Consider the following 18,823-nt stretch of genomic DNA (forward strand, 5'->3'; position numbering starts at 1 on the left):
CGGAAGCGGCGGCGCACGCGGCCGGAAGCGGCGGGGCCGGCAGCGATGGCGGCGGCGGTGGCGCGGCGTGGATCCTTCTCGGACTCCGGCTCGGACTCGGAGGATTCCTCGCTCTCGGACTCGGAGGTGAGCCCGTGGCCGCCGCGGCGAGCCCAGTAGGGAAGGGCCTCCCGGTGCCGGCGGCTCGGGCTGACCGAACTCTCTCACAGCTCCAGGAGGCCTTCGCGAAGGGCACGCTGAAGCCGGGGCTCAACGTGGTGCTGGAGGAGCGGCCGAAGCGGCGCAATGACACGGTGAGCGGGGAACGCGGGGCCGGGAAAAGCCCGGCCAGGGCCGCGGCCCCAGCGCCGGGAGCGGGGCGCGGGAGGCTCGGCGGGGCCGCGGGCCGGGGCCGGGCGGGCTGCCGTGCTCTGCGCTGCGGGGCGGGTTGCGGGTGTGCCCCGGTAGCCCCGAGGAGCAGCCCGCGATGTCACTCGGCCGGGCCAGCCGTGCGGATCGGTCCGTACGCTGCTGTGCTGAGCCGTGCTCCTTTCACAGGACGGCCTGAAACAGTGCCTGGCCGAATTCAGGCAGCAGCTCGCCTGGGTAGAAAGGCTGGACGTGACTCTGGGCCCGGTCGCGGACCCCGTTTCTCAGAATGCTTCTACGTCTGATGCCGTTGACCCTGAAAATGACTTCCAGAGAGAGATGAGTTTGTAAGTGTCAAAAAGACATTACATATAGTGTCTCACTGTGTTGCTGAGTTTTTGGAGTTATGTTTCACTTTTGTGCTACAGACTGCTGCAGATTGCTACACTGGCTGTCACTGTGATACTCTTGGCCATGTTACTTTACATTCGATGGCTCTGAATGTTTTCCAAAATAACTACAAATTAGTGCTAGTATATTCAACTGCTGTGTGAGTGAAAAGAAGTAATTTTCCTCTTCATAGCAGACTTCATCCTTTGCTGAGTTTATTTTAAAATCTTCTGGATAGCAGGACTAACTCTTTAGCACGACATACAGATTTTTCTTTGTGGGTTTGTTTTGGTGCTCTTACAGTTCTCTTGTTTTGCTTTGCCTTTTATATTCCAACATAAAAACTATAAGTGGAAATATGATAAATATATATGTGCAAGACATAAATATTAATGTTGTACTGGCACCTAAGCAGCTTTCAGTAACACTGGACGTGCACAGAATGTTGATATAATTCCAGACCAATGCTTGCTAGATCCCAGTATCAGCCTGCTTGTGTGAGCAGTTTGTGTCAGCGCTGTGAGGTGTCCAACATGCAGTGACAGGGCTGGGGCAGTGACAGCTGGTGCTGTGCTCTCTCCCAGCTACCGGCAGGCACAGGCGGCTGTCCTGGAAGCCCTCCCTAGGCTGCGTAAGCTCCAAGTTCCCACGAGGAGGCCGGATGATTACTTTGCAGAGATGGCCAAATCAGACCAACAGATGCAGAAGGTATGTGCAGTGAATGGTTTTCTTTCCAGTGTAATGGGTTTTAGCCTGGGGTAGGGATTAAATTTAAGGTGTGATGTGTGAGTACTGACCATCGCTTTTCTGATTCCTGTGACAATGATTGGGTTTGAAACTTTGTGACAGGAGATTTCTTTTTGTTTAGGTGGGGATTTTTATAACAGGTTGGATAATAAAGTAGAAAAACATGATTTATACTTTGTCCTGAATGTGTTTAATATTAAAAATGGGCAATTTTTCTTAGTATGTGTAACAGTGGATGTAAAGTTGCCTGTGTTTTTGCTCTTTGTCATAAACCTTGCAGTTGACTGTGGCTTTAATGCAATCCTTTTTTTCCTATTTAAGTATTACCTTTTGTTTATTGTCAGTGTATTTCGGTTTTCTGTGATTTTAAATTGTATGTTATTTAGATTTGGAAGAAAGACTACGTTGTATAAATTAAAGAAACATGAGCTGGAGTCTAGTTGGAAGGTTCATGTGTCATTGGGTCACTGTTCTGCTTTCTGATGGAACTTTTCTAGATAAGCTGAAGAATGATAATTAGCTGGTACTAAGGTTTAAGGTTCAATCTTGAACATTACTGTTCTCTTCTTTTGCTGACTTGCATTTGAAGAAAAGTTTTTAACTCCTGCTGGAGTCACTAGACTGAATCATGAAGATGTGTGTTGAAATCTTTGTAATTCTTCATAAGGCAGCATCCTTATAAAAATGATTGTGAACAAGGAGAGAACAGAAAAAATGTTTTCTACAGGACTGTTGTCTTTTCTTCAGTGCTTTACTTTTAATAATGACAAGAAAGAAACTATTAAGTCTTTTTCATACACCCAAATAGACTGACATGATACTCTCAGTTCCATTCGAGCCCATTATAGGCTTTTTCTTCTGTCTTGTGTGAGTTTTGTCTTTTATAGCCAGATTTTGGCTATAGATCAGTACAGAAATGATAAAATTCTCTTTTTTTCTTTTGTGTTACTGATAAATTTTGTTTTTTCTATTCCCTAATTAGATTCGACAGAAACTTAAGAGTAAACAGGAAGCAATGGAAAGGTCTGAGAAAGCAAAACAACTCCGTGCCATGAGAAAATACGGCAAGAAGGTGAGGAGCTACAAAAGGGAGATGTGCAAAAGGATCTGTGACAAGAATTTGGAGCCTGAGTGGGGAGCTGGAAAAGTGCAGCCACAGGAGTCTGACTAAATTCTGACACAGAATCTGTCTAGTCTTCTGTCTAGCTGCTGTGAAGGAAAACAGAACAAAAGATAGAATACCTTAAAAAAAGTATGGGATACTGCAAGGAACAGCACTAACATTCTGCTTCTAATCTCAGGTGCAAGTTGAGGTTCTGCAGAGGAGACAGAAGGAGAAGAAAAATATGTTGAATGCAGTCAAGAAATACCAGAAAGGTAAAGTCAACTTGAGAACAAATGTGTAAGGGCAGTAGTGGTGTGTGAGCAGTGTAGAGCAGTGTGATGTGGTCACTGTGTCTGTAGTTCTGGGCCTTGAGGTTGGAAAGCTGCTGCTGTGCAGAATTGTGTGCCAGTGGCAGTGAGAAACCTCCCAAGCAGCTGTTCTTCAGTGAGGATGACCTTACTTGCTTAGACTGAAAATTTGTCTTTTCTGAAGTGTAGCTGTGATGTCTTCACTCTTGCAGGTCTGTCTGACAAGCTGGACTTTCTAGATGAAGAGCAGACGTCATCTCAGGGGAATAAAAAAGGCAGTGCAAGTCAACGGACAAAGAAGGGGTGAGACCAGAAATGAAAGAGTTAAACACAGAATGTCTGATTTTTCAGTCTTTTTAGGGGATAATTTTGGGGAACGAGAAAACTGTTCTGGTTAGTGTTAAAGTAAGTCCAAGGTGGCTTTCTGTCCCTAAAGAGAACTATGGCCAAAATGAAGCAGAGACTGAAATGTGATTTCTGTATCTTTGTTAAGAGGGGAAAGGTTTATGATGGTTGATGGGATACCATGAGTATATATATGTGTGTCTTGAGAGCTTTCTGAAACAAGGAACGTAGGCAGTGATGCTGGTTGGTTGTTTTTCAGACCAAATGCCAAAAGACGATACAAAAATCAGAAGTTTGGTTTTGGTGGGAAGAAGAAGGGCTCAAAGTGGAACACAAAGGAGAGTTTTAATGACGTATCCAGCTTCCAGGCAAAAGTGGCTCACAACAAAGGTCCAGGAAAAGGAGGAAGAGGAGGAAAAGGAGGGAAAAAAGCTCTTAATGTAAGTAAAATGTTGCATGAAAAACAATCCTGGTTGGCTAGGAAGCCAGGCCATGTCTGGCAGGGAGAGATGAGTGCGTGATAGGTGCCTCCAGCATCTGGAAGTGATGCCTGTCTTTGGGAGCTAAGCATAATTCAGTTACTAACAGAGTTGAGGACAGTGGTTTGGTATCAGCAGGAAAATCAGAAAGGGAGTTAAAAAGTGCTGTTTGTTACCTGTGTGCCAAAACCTTCTCCATATGTTCTGACAAATACCCTTTCTTTGGTATCCTCCCCAAGCTATAGGGCTAAAACAAAGATGGAGAACATGAAAATAAAGATCTGAATCTGTCCTTTTTTTTTGGCAGAAGAGACCTGGAAAGAGAGCAAGGCAGAAAATGAAGAACCGAGCCCGCTAAGAGAACTGTGCTCCCCATTGGGGTTCCTGTGTTTCTTTGTGTTTCAAGATGTGTTTCTGCTGTCATCGAGCAGTTAACTGTGGAGCAAGCCGGATGCTTTGCAGTGACAAGGAAAAAATGCCAGTGGAAACCAGTGCCTTATCACTATTTTTTTCTTACTGTTTTGTTGAAGGATTGTTTTCTACTTAAATATTTTTTGTGTGAATGCATTAAGTGGTTTGCACAGAACTATGTGTAACTTATGTTTAGCTGTTCAGCAAATGGTGGCTGAAGCCTGCCCTTTGTTCCCTTCATTCTGACAGCTTTTTCCACCACTACTGTTAAGATGAAGTTTGTGACCTTGAGTTCTGGGTTGTGTTGCCAATGTCAAAATAAGAAGTCTTGAAGCTTTTTGAGATGTTAGAGTGGGTTTTAGACTATTTGTGTAGATGGGTATAGGAACAGCAATGAGACAAATACAGAGCCTTACAGATGGGTTTATTTGTGACACTGTTGTCAGGTTGTAAATCTGGACAGACTAAAGTTCTCTTTTCTATTGTCTCTCACTAGAGGTCTGCCAGACTTGCTAGATAACGAGCAGGACCTAACACATCAGATGTCATTAACATTCTATGTGTAGCTTTCTTCCTGGTCTTTAAACTTCGGTTCCCGTGGTGCAGGGTAGCCATGGATGGTAATCTCAGTTGTGTGGCGTGGGAAGTAGAATCTGGTATCACTGCGATCAAAAGGAACCTGGGAAACAAAAATGACAAACAGTCATTTACTAAAATCAGTAATAGGAGTCCCTCCTGGGGGGAGTGATGTGTGGTGTTCCACTGCTGAGAAATGTCCAAATGACAGAAGAGCTGGTACCACTGTACTGTTCTCTGCTTTGTTGTGGTCAAACCTGCCGAATAAGGAAAATTTAACAAATTAAACATCATCATCAGTTCTGACACTAAGAATCAAACTTGCTTCCCTACACACAAGTTTAGTTGCCTCTACCCTGCCAGACTGATCCTACCAGCAGTTCCTTAATACCACAGAGCCCAGCTGGGATGTCTGTCTCCACTGTTGTCACTACTAACTAGTTTATTTGATATATAATATGAAAAGTCAATGAAGATTGTCTTATTTTCTTATTTATCTCAGTTGTCTTTATAACAGGCCAAAATTTGCCTTTCCCAAAATGCTAATCTGCAAAGTCACTCATCGTTACCGCTGTTTGCCAGATATGATTGATGTCTCAGCTTGTTAATCATATTTCTTCTCCTTCTGTTTATTCACACTTCCCCAGATGAATCCTCACTGGTGTATCTGATTTGGGTATACTTACATGATTATTAATTTTATGGTTGTGCTTGCAATTTGTTTGAAAGATGCTGTGCAGCAGCACGTTTCTTTTCACAGTACTTCTGTACGTCACTTGGCATTGCTCACTACGCCATTTCTCATGGCTGAACACTTTAATAAACAGCCCTGAGAACGCCTGTGACATTTGGCAGTGGGATGTCACTGTTGCTGTACATGTTTTGCAGTCAGGTTTCTCAGGGGAAGTGTACTGCTTCTCTGTTCAGAAGTCTCTGCCAGTGTGAAGAGTCCTCTTAGGTGTAAATTTTAAAAACTTGTTTTCTGTGAACAGCTCTGCTCATTCCCTGCAATTCTTGTTTTCCTTGTTTGTCACAAATTGTTTTCCTGCTTGAGTATTTTTAAGTTTGGCAAGCTTAACATCTCTGAATCCTGTAAAGGGCTGAATCTTTAAGAATCCTACTCACCAAAGGTTTTGTATGCCAGCCAATTACTTGGCTTTCAGTTTGTGGCTCTGAGTATTTCTCTCTTGGCACCACTGCTGCACGGTGAAGAAGTTTCAGGAATTCATCTGTTGTTTCAAAAAATGAGACACGAATACAAATGAAAGTGTTTAAAAATCAGTCATCTGTGGACATGTGCTAGAATGGAACATCTTAAAACTGTCCAAGCAACAAGAAGAACAGCAAGGGTAGAGGCAGCCTCTGTGCTTCTGTGAATGATACTTTTAGAATGCACAATGACATTTCTACTCAAATATTTCCTGAGGAAGTTTCAAGATTTGCCTGATGGTACTGTGCTGTTAATTCTGGCATCCCTGCCTACTGTACTGCAGCATCTTACTTTTCCTACACCACATCTAGTACAAACCAGTGCTCCATGAGAGCTCTCGACTTTCTCAGTTGCCTGAGACCCGCAGCCTTTCCCTGGTTTGGTTTGCCCACCCTCCCCAGTCCTTGAATAGAGCAGCCAAATTTACCTGACCCATTAAAGTTTCCAGACAAAACTGGCATGTTAGAAATAAGGGAGCAGCTGCTATAAGGGCTCTTACCAGTATTCTAAAGTAAGACTGGGCAGTCATTTCAGCAGTTTAACCTGTGTGGTGCTTGGGTAGAATCTGCAATGGCAGGCAACATGCTTCTAGGGATTTTTGTTTTCCTGAGAGGTTTAGATTCTCAACCAAAATTTTATAGTATGAATATAAGGAATTTTTATCTGTTTTATAGTTGATATATATTTTAATTAAAAACAAAAATAACATAATTGCATGCATGCAAACTTGTGCTGAAAATGGAAAAGTAATGAGAAAGGGCCTTAAAGTGGAAAAAACCTGCTTTACAAACAAAAATAATATATGAGTTTAACTTATATGGTCACAGGTGTTTCCACATACATGATATTTTAGACTGGTTACAATTATTAAATCTTATGTGTTAATAATTTTCTTATGTAGTTACCACAAGCTTTTCAGAGACTTCTTACCATCTATCGGCTCCTGTATGTTCTCATGCCGAGACATTGGCTTCCTAGAGACCATGTGAACTAGAGAGAAATGAGACAGGTGAATGACTTTATTGTGAATTTGGCATCACAGCCAGGTATAGAATATGTATTATTGACCTGCATAGAAGGAAATGAGTTAGAAATACTGATTAATGGCAACTTCTAGGAAGGGAAGGGCATTAACTGTGCTGAAGACCCCTCAACAGGATGCTGCCTGTGCTTATCATATCAGAGTCCCAGCCCAGCCAAAGGATGGCCTGCAGAATGCCAAGTCTCGAGAAATTAGTTTGTTTTACTGAAAAACCTAGGCCTGAAAGAATCTACTTTCATCACCTGCCTGCGCTAGCACAGACTGTGATTTGGCAGGTAGAAAGCAATCAGGACCTGAAGGTAGAGGGTGTAGGGTTGGGGCTCTCTACCCTGTCTTTGCTTTGTATTTACACTGAATTTTTAAGTTCCACATCCTAAATAGTTGCCTCACTTCTACGTGGTTACTGAAGGCACCATCTGGGCAAGTGGGTCATGTCTAAGTGTGCAGACGGGTTCCTCAGGCAAAAGGGAAGTGGAAGTGCTCCAGTGTCCCTTTCCAGCTTTCCCCCTCTCGCTGGCCGCTCTGCCACGCTTGGGTGCAGCTGAGCGCTGCGGGCCTGCCTCCGGCCCCCCACTCCCCTCACGGCTTGTTTTGCCCCCGGGCCTTTACGCCGGTTCCCTGTGGCCCCGAGGCCTCACCGGGTTGGAGGGGGTTTACGGTGTACTGCGTGAAGAGCAGCTGCCAGCGGCGCTCCTTCCTGGCCCGCTCGGCGTGGAAGCGGTTCAGCAGCGCGTCCGGTGGGCACCGGTCGCCGCGGCGAGCGGCCATGCCCGCGCGGCTGCCCGCGGCCCTGGCAACGCCCGCGTGCTGCCGGCGCCGCCGCTGATTGGCCCGCCGCGCGCTCCGCCTCGCGCCCCACCCTTCCCGCCTTCTATTGGCCGCCGAGTTAAAGCTCCCGGCGCTGATTGGCGGCGGCGCACGCGGCGCGTTTGAACGGCCGGCGGGGCGATGGAGGCGGCGGAGCTGCGCTGCACGGCGGCCGTGGAGCAGCCGCTGCCGGGGGGACTCGCCCCGCGCCGCCGGCTGATGCGGAACGCGACCGTGCTGCTGGGCCGCAACGAGCTGCGGCAGCCCGTGCTGCGGGTGGCCGGCGGCAGCGGCGCGACGGCGGCGGTGCTGAGCTTCGTGCTGGCCGGTGACGCCGTGAGGCTCTTCACGCGGTTCGCGGGAGAGGGGCGGGCGGCGGTGAGGGTGGGGCCGGACGGGGCCCAGGTGCTGCTGTCCGACTGCCCCCCGGACGCTCTGCGCCGCTTCCTCCGCCTCCTGCGCCTCAAGGTGGCCGCCGGGTCGCGGGACGCGCCGCGCCGTCCCCGCCTGCTGGAGCGGCCGCCGCCGTCCTTCTCCGTCATCAGCCCGGTGCAGGAGCGGGACCTGCTGGGCGGCCCCGGCCGCCGCCGCCCCGGCCAAGAGCGGGGCGAGTGCCCGGCGGAGGTGAGTCCCGGGGCGAGGGGACGGCCCCGGGGAGCGGTCCTGCCCCTCACATCGCACCTCGTTCTGTCCCGCAGGTGCCCCGCGCTGAGAGGCGGCCCCCGGCGAGGCTCTCGGCGGAGCAGGAGGCGGTGCTGGGCGCCGTGCGGAGCGGGAAGAGCATCTTCTTCACCGGCTCTGCAGGTGAGGGGTCCCGGCCACTCTCATCGGCTCCCCGGAGAAAGTCCTGGCCATTGACCTGTCGTTTTTCTCTCGAAGGGACTGGGAAGTCGTTCCTGCTGAAGAGGATCTTGGGCTCCCTCCCTCCGAACATCACCTACGCTACAGCCAGCACGGGAGTGGCGGCTTGTCACATCGGTGGCACTACTCTCCACGCCTTTGCAGGTGGACAGCGAGGGGCTGGGAGCTCTTACTCCCTTCCCAAAGAATCAGGAGCATCCTAAAGCATTGCTTTTTTTGTCTTGTGACAGGGATCGGCTCTGGGAAGGCGCCGCTGGAACAGTGCGTTCAGCTGGCAGAGAGGCCAGGGGTGCGCCAGCATTGGCTGGCCTGCCAGCACTTAATTATTGATGAGATCTCAATGGTGGATGGCAAGTTCTTTGACAAGCTGGAAGCAGTGGCAAGGTGAGCAATTTCCAGAAATGAATTTCTCTAAACTTCCAGTCTGCTGCCTTTCTTTCATTTTGTGAATGGATACAGGCAGCTGCTGGTACAGGACTGTAAGGAAGTATGAAATCATAGCATCTAGGTCGGTCTTCATCATGAGACAGGTTTTGGTCATGTCCACTCCTCACTCACACCTGTGGCTGTTTGGGTTGTTCTCTCCTGAGCTAAGTGCTATCTATAGAGCTAAGTCCAGAATATACAGCTGTGCCCAAAAGGTCTCTCTTGGCAGAGAGAAGTAGCTGTAGTATAACGGCCTCTAAAGAATCAAGACTAGTAATGACCTCTGGGCTAGGTAAGCAAAGCAAATTTAATGTCTTGTACTAGCACTGCTTAATTATTTGAGCTCTTCTGAGGCAGCTGGGGATAAACACCTTTCACTGCAGGTTGTCTATGTTTGAATATACTGACAGATTAAGAAGTAACTTCTGGGACCTGACTATGTCCAGATTCTGGAGGACATTCAAAACTTCTATCCCTTTCAGGGCTGTCAGAAAACGGGATGAGCCTTTTGGAGGAATCCAGCTAATTATCTGTGGGGATTTCTTACAGCTACCCCCAGTCTGCAAGGCTAATGAAGAAACCAAGTTCTGCTTCCAGGTACAAAACTGTTCCTAAACTCATTTTCATACTTCAAGTCTGCCTCTTTCTTAACAAGAGAATGATTTTTCCAGGCAAAAAGCTGGAGGAAATGCATCCACATAAACATGGAGCTGACTGAAGTGCGGAGACAGACTGACAAGACCTTTGTCTCACTCCTGAGTGCAATCCGTTTAGGCAGGTGAGGAGAAACTCATCTCTCTTTGTAATCCCTGCTCCCCACAGGTAGAGCAGTTTTTCACTTTTTTGTGCCCTGTCAGGAATGTGTGACTGTGGGCAAAAGCTATAAATGCTTTAGTTAACGTAGACAGGTTTCATATATGCTGTTCTGGTAAGGAAGGACACTTCCTAGGGTCCCTGTGCAATTTCTGTAAACTAATTCAGAGGCTCCTGAGCTGGCAGGGCTGGGGCACACGCTGGCTCTGCTCTCTCACTTTATGCAGGTATCCTTTTCTGTCCTCTCTGGAGGCCTGTAGCTTATACACACTCATCTAGCTGTGTGGAGGTTACTGCTGCCCAAACCTCTTTCTGACCACTTTAAAGAAGAATTCCCTTTTCCTGGCTACCAGGTGCACAGAGGAGGTAACCAGACAGCTGATGCAGACAGCTGCTCACAAGTCTGAGCGTGATGGGATCCTGGCTACGAGGCTGTGCACCCACAAAGATGATGTAGAAATAACCAATGAGAGACGCTTGCAGCAGCTTCCAGGTGAACTCGGTGGAGGAAACTGCTGGCTCTGGGGCTGAGCTCTGCGTGGATGCAGTGGGGGTACTGGGGTGGGGACCAGTGTTCTGTCATGCACAGCAGCACCAAGCAGTCCAAGCTGGTGTGCTGGGGAAAAAAATTCAGTTTTTTGTTTAAAAAGCCACAGTGTCACTGGTTTGTAAGAGACAGCAAGCTTCATTGCTTGCTGTGAGGTAGGGTGGGTAATTTATTGCCTCCCCACCCCTACTTTTTCTTTCTATAGCATCTTAGAAAGGCCATGTTCTATCAAGCCATGACTTGAATTAAAAACTATTTAATTTTTTGTCTCCCTTGCTGGCCCTTGGATTCTTCCTTAGTCTGCTTTGGAGATCTGGTGTTGGTAGTGAGAGAAACTGCTCAAAATGCTGTCTGCTCAGTTCTTATTTAATACTGACCTTTCATTCCTGTGCCTTTTCATGCTCTGGAAGTTATTTAGGGAAGAGAAGCCAATAGTGAGCTCTCTGCTGTTAGATGTGACTAGGTTTGTGTGAGGATGTCCTAGCAGCAGAGCAGAATGGATATTAAAAGAGGAATTACTGTTAGAAATGAATGTTGAACCTCCTGAAATGCTGTGTAGAGTATGTTCAACAGTTGTAAGTTCTGTCTTTCTTTCCTTAACAGGAGAAGTGCATGTGTTTGAGGCTTTGGACAGTGACCCAATGCTAGTGAAGTTAATTGATGCTCAGTGTCCTGTGGGTGGTAGAGTTGAGCTAAAGCTTGGAGCTCAGGTAAGTGTGTGTACACACATGTGTGATAGACCAGGAAAATGGAGGAATATCAGAGAAATGTATAGAGTAGATTAAGATATAGAATGCAAATTCAGTCTAGAATGACTATGCCAGGCCAACAGAAGACTATCCCAGTCTCTGTATCTTTTTTGCTTAGAATCTTATCCAGACAGAAGATGAGTTCAGGTCCATGTTTTGAGGACACTGGTGATTGCTGTGACTTTGACAGATATGTCCAATCAAATTTAGAAGCTTTCCAGTAGCAGAGAACATAAGCAGTCCTTGCCTGCAGTCTCAGCTCCAGGTACAGCAGCCCTCCACACCTGTAAAGGTATGGCACAGCTTGCCATATTTGCTGGACTGGACACCTAGCTCTGAGCTGGGGCTGTCAGAATGAAAAGGATGTAGGATTGTACTTAGCAGGAGCACTGTTTGCTTTGGAAACTTGTTCCTTTGCTCTTCCCAGAATCTGTATATGCATAGCCTGGTGATGCCTGGTGAAGGGGAAACTGCTCCCTGAATCTGAGCTCACAGAGAAATAGCTCAAGTGAAGTGTTCAGTGCTGTAAAATGATGTAGTTAGGAATCCTAGGAAGCAAAGACTGTGAAATAATTCCAGTCAAATGGAAGATGGTGCTGCAATAGGCAGGATAGGATGATTTGGCCAAATCAGCCTGATGTGCTTATGCTTCCTGGCAAGAAGTTTAGCTGCAGGTAGCTGAACAGGCTGGAGAAGCAGTGCATTAAAGGTTTTTCTTTTTCTCTGTAGGTGATGTTAGCAAAGAATCTTGATGTGTCTCAAGGGCTGGTGAATGGGGCACGAGGTGTTGTTGTGGGGTTTGAAAGTGAACAGAAGGGTAAGTAAACCTTTTGATCTTTTGTTGAAGCAAGTGGGAAAATAACAAAAGAGTGTGTCATTGGTGGCTGATGACTTCTTAATTTGTTTACAGCTTGGTAATAATTTGAGGGAAAGCAGAGAGATCTCTGCAAGCTTGGGGCTCTCACGAGTGTGATGTCATGCACTGCATCAGCTCCAGCTATCTGTAGGCCTCTTGTGTTCTGTATTCTGTATGTAAATGTGTATGCTCATTTGAATTTCCTATTTGTTCTGCTGAACCAAGTTTTGATTAATTTTTGTTTGTTTTTCTCAAAGAATAATGTTCTGCTACCTGCAAAATGTATTTTTCTCTGCATCTCAATTGGTAAAATACCTGCCTTTAATTCTTCTGCTTAAGTAGATGTCAAACATCATTTCAGGACATGCTATTAACTGTCTGTGGATTTAGGTTTGGTTTAGGCAGAAAAAAGGTGCACTTTAGCTGCTGACATCCTGGCTGTTGAATGTCAGAAATACATCCCTGTTTTTTTTCCTACTGCCATTCCTGCAGGGCTGCCGAAGGTGAGGTTTCTCTGTGGGGTCACACAGCTCATAAAAATGGAGAAATGGGTCATCAAAGGACCATCAGGAGTTCACCTGAGTCGTCAGCAATTACCTTTAAAATTGGCATGGGCCATTTCCATTCACAAGAGTCAGGTGGGTGTTCTTGCACAGCTGCCTATAGGCTTTTACACCATTATAAACCTGATTTCCTGGGTGAGCTTGTATTGTTGGTGAAACAGGAGGGAAAGCTGAAGCCCTTGCTGGGGGGGAACTCCAGAATATGTGTCTAGCTGCAGAGAGTGGGGTGTCAGTACTCCTGGGGTTTCCCAAGGGCACTGCCATCTGCAGAGTTGGAGCTGGGCTATAAAGCAGCATTATTTATCACTGTGGGCTGATGAGGGTAGTGCTCCCCTGAGAGCATTAGGGACATGAGCTCTGCAGTGTAACTGAGGAAGATGCTGGAGCTACAGCTGTGCTCTTTGGGCTGGACTCACCCTTTGGTGGGGCAGAGTGGGGATTTTTTCAATATAATTTTCAGTGTAACAGTGTAATATTTTAAAAGTTCCTTCCCTTCCAGAAGACTTCATACTTGATAAATACTGGTCTTGGAGACCTGTGACCTCTGAGTTATTTCCATGTCACACTTTAAACCAGGCCATGCTGTAAATTCTGCACGTGGGACAGCCCATGAGACAGGGCTGGCCAGGCTTTACCCAAACTCTCAGGTCCCCCTGAGGACTGCTTGAGAAAGGTGCCTGCTCCAATTAACTACTAAGAGTGAAACCAGCAAGATTTCTTTCCCTGCTGTGTTGATTAGATAGGATTTATGGAGTTTCATGCAACAAGAGCCTCACTGGAGTTAGTGGATCCTACTATCTACTAGAAATTTCCTGACAGTAGGAAAATGCCTTTGCTTTCTACTGATTCCCTTTTCTTAAAACCAAAACCTTTTCCCAAAGACGGTACCTGGGACAGGCTCACAGGACAGGTTAGTGTTGATACATCACAATGTTGTTTGTCTGCTCTGTGACCAAGCCCTCTGTGCCTCTGGCAGGGCATGTCTTTGGACTGCGTGGAGATCTCCCTGTCTCGTGTCTTTGAGAGCGGGCAGGCTTACGTAGCCCTGTCCCGAGCCCGAAGCCTCGCGGGGCTCCGTGTTCTGGACTTTGACCCAAAAGCAGTGAAAGCTGATCCTGCTGTGCTGCAGTTCTACAGGCAGCTGAGGCGTCACCAGCTTCTAGCCCAGGTAAAGGAAAACCTCACACTAGCAAAGCCTGCCTCTGCAACCAGGATGAGAGATGTGGGCACCAAGATGTTTCTTTTTCTTCCTAAGCAAGATCAACAGTCGTAGTGGCAGGAGAGATGAAACTGCAGAGAAGCCATGTAGCAGGGCAGCTCTTGGTGGCAAAAATGCCCCTGCAGTGTTGGGGATGTGTAACACTACCTGGTCCTTTGGGTGGAAGGATGGGTTGGGATTCTTTGATCCTCCTCTTGCAGTAAGGATTGAGGGAGAAGTGGGCACAAAAGAAATTTCTGGTATGTTTTTTCTTTTTCTTTCTCCTCAAAGGATTCACTACATGCCCATTCAGAGGCTGATGAGAAGGAAAACTGGAAATGCAACTGAGAATGCTCCTCTAGTTTCTGTGAGGTGTCAGCTCAGCCTGCAGAGATGCAGCAATCTCGCTGTCTGTTTGATAACACAGACAAAGTCAAAGGAGATTTTTTGGATGTTGGCTTCATTCAGCTGACTCTGGATATGTAGAACTATCCCCACCTCACAGCTCTGGAATTTGGAAGGCTTCTGCAGACCCCTTCTAGCCCAAACCTTGAGTACTCCTGTGTCACAAGTGCAACTCTAGCAAACAAAATGACTGAACAAGGATGTGCCTGAGGGACATTTCTACAGTTTTGTCCTGGCTGAGGGACCTTCCTACCATTCTCTCCTGCCTGCTAATTGTATTTTATTATCTGCACATATAGACCAAGACCTTTCTGTGTGCCTTTCTTCAAGTATATCACTGCTGAGAGACAGAAAGTGTGTCCTCTTTGCTTCGATGGATTGCTCACAGGAGCTGCTGACACAAGGGAAAGCAGTGCTAAATATCTGGAATACTTGATTTGCCTGCAAGAGAAGAGCTGTTCTTGCTGCCTGACTCCAGGAGTCTGCATAACATCTTCCACAAACAGAACTGTCAGAGTTGCACACTGCCTGTTATGCTGATACATAGCATTTTTATTAGTCTGTTGCATACAATGAGGTGGTTTTTTTTTTTTAACTTGTTGAAATTATCTGGCACTATTTAAAAATAGGAGGAAGTCCTACATCTTATACCCATAATTATGGAACTATAAAAACTGTGAAGATTCATTACCCCATGAGCAAGAAGGGGGTCAGAGGAGATGGGTGCTGGTGGGACCCCTCTTGTTTAAACTCATGAGGCTCCCATTCAGATGGGAGTTTCTCCTGGAAAAAATGTCTGACTAATAAGGTGGAACTTGTGTGTGCAATAGAGTAATGGCTAAGGACATGGGAAGTGAGCTGTAACTTCACTCATTTCAGCAAAAGCAGAGATGAGCAGAACTAATGTACTGTCTTCTTAATAAAGGAGAAGCTTTGGTCTTTGTATTTTAGCACTTTAAAGTAATTTGCATATTTTAAAATGCTTTACATATGGGAATAACATGAAATAACATCCAGCTGGAACTTGTCTCTTGCAGGGGAATTCTCTAAAAAAGCCTTTGCAGAGTAAGCAAGTTGAAGGCTGTTTCTTGGCAGCTGCTCTCCTTAAGGCCAGGAAAGGATGTTGGCTAGCCAGTGGTCAGCATAACAGAAAACAGACTTCAATAGGATTTCAAAATGTATTTTTTGTTTTGTTTTGGGTTTCTTTGTTTGTTTTGTTTGATTTTTTTTTTTCTGGGCTTGAGAAGGTAGAATCTTGGAGGGAGCAAAAGTATAAGACAGAAGTGTGACTATTATTCAGAGAGGTTCTGAATGTATATATACAGGTGGGTGCTGAGTTTGAAACCTGCTATTTAAACCCTACAAGAAGCAGTCAGGACAAATCTGAGCTGACAGGCTCTGTCATGGCTCCCCTTTGGTCAGGATTATGATGAGGCCTTTTTTAAATGGAATAATGCTTCCCTGTACTTGAGCTAAAAAACATCTTGTCATACAATAAATATCCCTTTTTCCACATTCTCCGTCCCATGTTAATTTTTTTACAGAGGTTCTATCTAGAGCTAGAACTCAGTACACTGCCATGGGATTAAAAAAATAGAACAAACCAACACGACCACAACTTATAATTTAAGCCTTTAAACATCTGCCTTAACTGCAGCTATTATTAAGTGAATTAAACTAAGAGTTTGATTCACAATTGCTATTTCTGTTACTACAAAGTACAGCCATTCTCATTTCAAATACATTAAACCAGAAGAAACTGCTTTATACCAGCTAAAGCTCCATTATACATTTGTGTTATTGGAAGCATAATTCACAAACAGAGTGTTATTAAAACCTTACCAGCTTCCAGTTAAAGTCTTTGTATGGTGATTTAACACCCTTCCTGTTCTTTATTGTCATTTTCATTATAATTAAACAAATATATGTCCTCACAGCCTGTGCCCACAAGTCCTGTGAGCACAGGAAAGGCAGCAATAGTCCTGTTCATTCTGGATGCTGTAATAAACAAACATAAGATTGTGTCCAGGAATTAGACCTTCATATCCAGAATTGCTCTGAATAGATAAAAAAATGCTGCTCTGAAGTAATGGAAATAGAGTACATTATTGGTTGTGCTATGAATGCTAATAATGTCATTTTTCTTGTAGATATTACAAGTTTCTCATTTTATATTAGGCTACTCTGTGACATGTAATTGTCTTCTGCTGTTAAATCTAAGCAGTTCTATTATTAGCATGAGAAAAGACTTAAATTGCTAGAGATTGCATTTAGATGTGTAAAATTTCTATTTTGCTGGTTCCTATATAACTATTTTAGGCTTGTTTCTATTAAAAATCATAAGGTGTTGTATGGAATATTTTAGCTGAGCTACTGACTAGTATATAACTTATGAAATCTGGTTACAGAGGCAAAATAAGTTGATAAGAAGTCCAAGAGTAGTTTTTCACTTATAATTATTGAATGCTGCACTATTTGATTTTTTTTTTCTTTTAAATTTGTTATGGTGTTGATACAGGGACCTGTCAGATGTGACAAAGAATGTATGAGAGCCCTGCTGGGGTGGCAGCTCTGTAGGCACCAACAGCTTCCTAACTGGTACCACATGTGGGCAACTGGGTTCCAAGGTAACACATGCGTTACCAAATTGTTTATTACAATATTTCTGCAATGACAGCTATGATAAAGATGTCTCTGACAGAAATTTAATATTTTTAATTAAGACTCTTTTTTTATTATATGGACTTCATTGGGGTTTTTTTCCCCTCTTATTTCTCAAAATATAGGTTTTTTGTCAACAGACAGGTGAATGTGTACAGAAACCACACCTTACATCTACTACTTCTCAAACCACTAGGCTATATATCAGTTTTCTGTAGGACACTTATTTTTGTTTTTCCAGTTACTATTATTCCAATTACTGAGAATTACAGGGGGATTTGCACAGACTTCCAGTTGGAGGTTAGGAGCTGGTCCAGGTCTTTAGATTTTGGATTCTCTTGTTTACCAAAAGATCTGTGTACAACATATTTGAAGGGAATGCTAGACATTAAATTAAAAACATAAGTAAAACTTCATAAAGTTATTCCAGTAGCTAATAATTCACAAAAACAAGGCATCACAAATCTTTTAGTATTTCCAAGTGAGGGCTGGAAATTTACAAACTTACTGAATGTAACAAATTAAATACGAAAGACATTGATGTGAATTAATGAGAAAAACTTGGATTAAAAAACAACTTCTAAAGGTTGTGATTTATCTGGGAAGAGAGTATGTAGTGACCAGCCAGTTTTTAGGTTGTTCCATAAGAAAATTCCATGTAAGTTGCCTTTGTGTTTATGTTGGATTAATAGGACACCTTATAATAAAATATTTCACCATAATAACACCAGGTCCTTTCAACTGACATGTGGAAATACAAAGTAAATTTTAAAAACAGATCTTGAACAATGTACTAGTAATTCATTGCCAGAATGTCAATGCATAATGCAGGGGGATGTTACCAGATCTAATTTAATAATAAAGAAGGAAGCTTTAAAATTGTTTGGGTTTTACCTGCTTCCTCTCCAGATGAGAGAGACCTTGCAATGACCTCAACCCTTTTACTTGTGATGGTAAATAGCCATAGCTTGCTACCATAAAATCCCCACTGAAAATAGAACACATCAGATGATTCAGTCAGGTCAAAATGACAAACTTTCATAAAATGTTGTCCCTTTGTCTTCATTAGCCATAATTATTGCTGTCAGTTAAACTTTGTGACAAATACTAGATGTCTTCCTTTTGTTTTAAAAATAAAGGATAAAAATGGCTCTGTAGAAACAATTTTAAGCTCATGTTCAGGATACAGTAATATTTTTGACAGATTGCTGTGAAATCTTGTGCACTCTTGGATCTCAAAAAAAGTACAAGGTCAAAAATATTGTTTGTGATGCCCTATATATTTTAACAGAAATACTGTCAAAACAAATTATAATCAGGTTTTGACACTTGTCCTGAAAGTGTCAAGGCCTCCATAAAATATAATACCTCAGAAGCTTCAGGCAAAAAGTCCTAAGTGTGATATTCATTCAATAACTCTGCAAAGTGTAGATCATCTTGCAGTGCTCAGTTTTGGGATCAGGACACTAATATGAGAAAGGGTTATCAGCATCTTAACACCCTTTGCTATGGATTTCATGAGATGTTCTTGGGAAAAAAAAAAAAGGAGGGGAAAACCCCCCAACTAAACAGGAAAAGCCCAACCCCCCAAACCACCAGATTTAGCACTGTACCAAGCTCTAACAGCTCCATGCAGGGGGCTGGGAGTGGGATATCAAGCTGAGGTGAAAGCTATGTAAAAACTGAAGATGAAGAGGACACATAGCCTCTGTTTGGAGCCAGAGGAATGGAAGCAGTAGGATTATGTCCAGATCAAGGAGTGCAGGAGAAGTAAATTTAGAATAGTTACCAAGCATTTTTCCAGATTCAATAATGCCTGTGGGTCCTTGGGATAGTTAAGAGATCCAGAATGGCCCATAAGTGTCTGAAAGAGCAGGGGGAGGCACAAGATCATCCTTTAGCACCCCTGGTGTCACTGTGGAATGGCCAGAAGTATAAAAAGAGAGGTGATGATGTGAGGAAGGAAGGACAGGAGC

General features: G+C 44.6%; 3 protein-coding genes across 3 annotated transcripts; 2 read left to right on the plus strand and 1 right to left on the minus strand.

The window, feature by feature from the left end:
* The first annotated feature begins 16 nt into the window (after nucleotides 1–16).
* Nucleotides 17–4,482, plus strand: EBNA1BP2 (EBNA1 binding protein 2). The gene is made up of 9 exons (XM_030226765.2): nucleotides 17–126; nucleotides 210–293; nucleotides 538–695; nucleotides 1,323–1,446; nucleotides 2,468–2,557; nucleotides 2,787–2,862; nucleotides 3,111–3,201; nucleotides 3,503–3,683; nucleotides 4,030–4,482. Exons 1-9 carry the CDS (start codon nucleotides 46–48, stop codon nucleotides 4,078–4,080), a joined length of 936 nt encoding a protein of 311 aa, XP_030082625.1. The 5' UTR covers nucleotides 17–45; the 3' UTR covers nucleotides 4,081–4,482.
* Nucleotides 4,483–4,540: 58 nt separating this feature from the next.
* On the minus strand, nucleotides 4,541–7,742 carry CFAP144 (cilia and flagella associated protein 144). The gene is made up of 4 exons (XM_009088626.4): nucleotides 7,600–7,742; nucleotides 6,850–6,909; nucleotides 5,835–5,938; nucleotides 4,541–4,812 (listed from the first exon to the last, which is right to left on the minus strand). The coding sequence occupies exons 1-4, from the start codon at nucleotides 7,727–7,729 to the stop codon at nucleotides 4,690–4,692; spliced, it is 417 nt and encodes a 138-aa protein (XP_009086874.3). The 5' UTR covers nucleotides 7,730–7,742; the 3' UTR covers nucleotides 4,541–4,689.
* A 167-nt stretch (nucleotides 7,743–7,909) lies between these two features.
* On the plus strand, nucleotides 7,910–17,680 carry PIF1 (PIF1 5'-to-3' DNA helicase). The gene is made up of 11 exons (XM_050977671.1): nucleotides 7,910–8,392; nucleotides 8,467–8,773; nucleotides 8,860–9,013; nucleotides 9,538–9,652; nucleotides 9,727–9,833; nucleotides 10,222–10,361; nucleotides 11,019–11,125; nucleotides 11,894–11,981; nucleotides 12,513–12,658; nucleotides 13,560–13,751; nucleotides 14,073–17,680. The coding sequence occupies exons 1-11, from the start codon at nucleotides 7,910–7,912 to the stop codon at nucleotides 14,127–14,129; spliced, it is 1,896 nt and encodes a 631-aa protein (XP_050833628.1). The 3' UTR covers nucleotides 14,130–17,680.
* Nucleotides 17,681–18,823: the final 1,143 nt, after the last annotated feature.

The sequence above is a fragment of the Serinus canaria genome, chromosome 8 (assembly GCF_022539315.1).
Source record: "Serinus canaria isolate serCan28SL12 chromosome 8, serCan2020, whole genome shotgun sequence".
NCBI lineage: Eukaryota > Metazoa > Chordata > Aves > Passeriformes > Fringillidae > Serinus > Serinus canaria.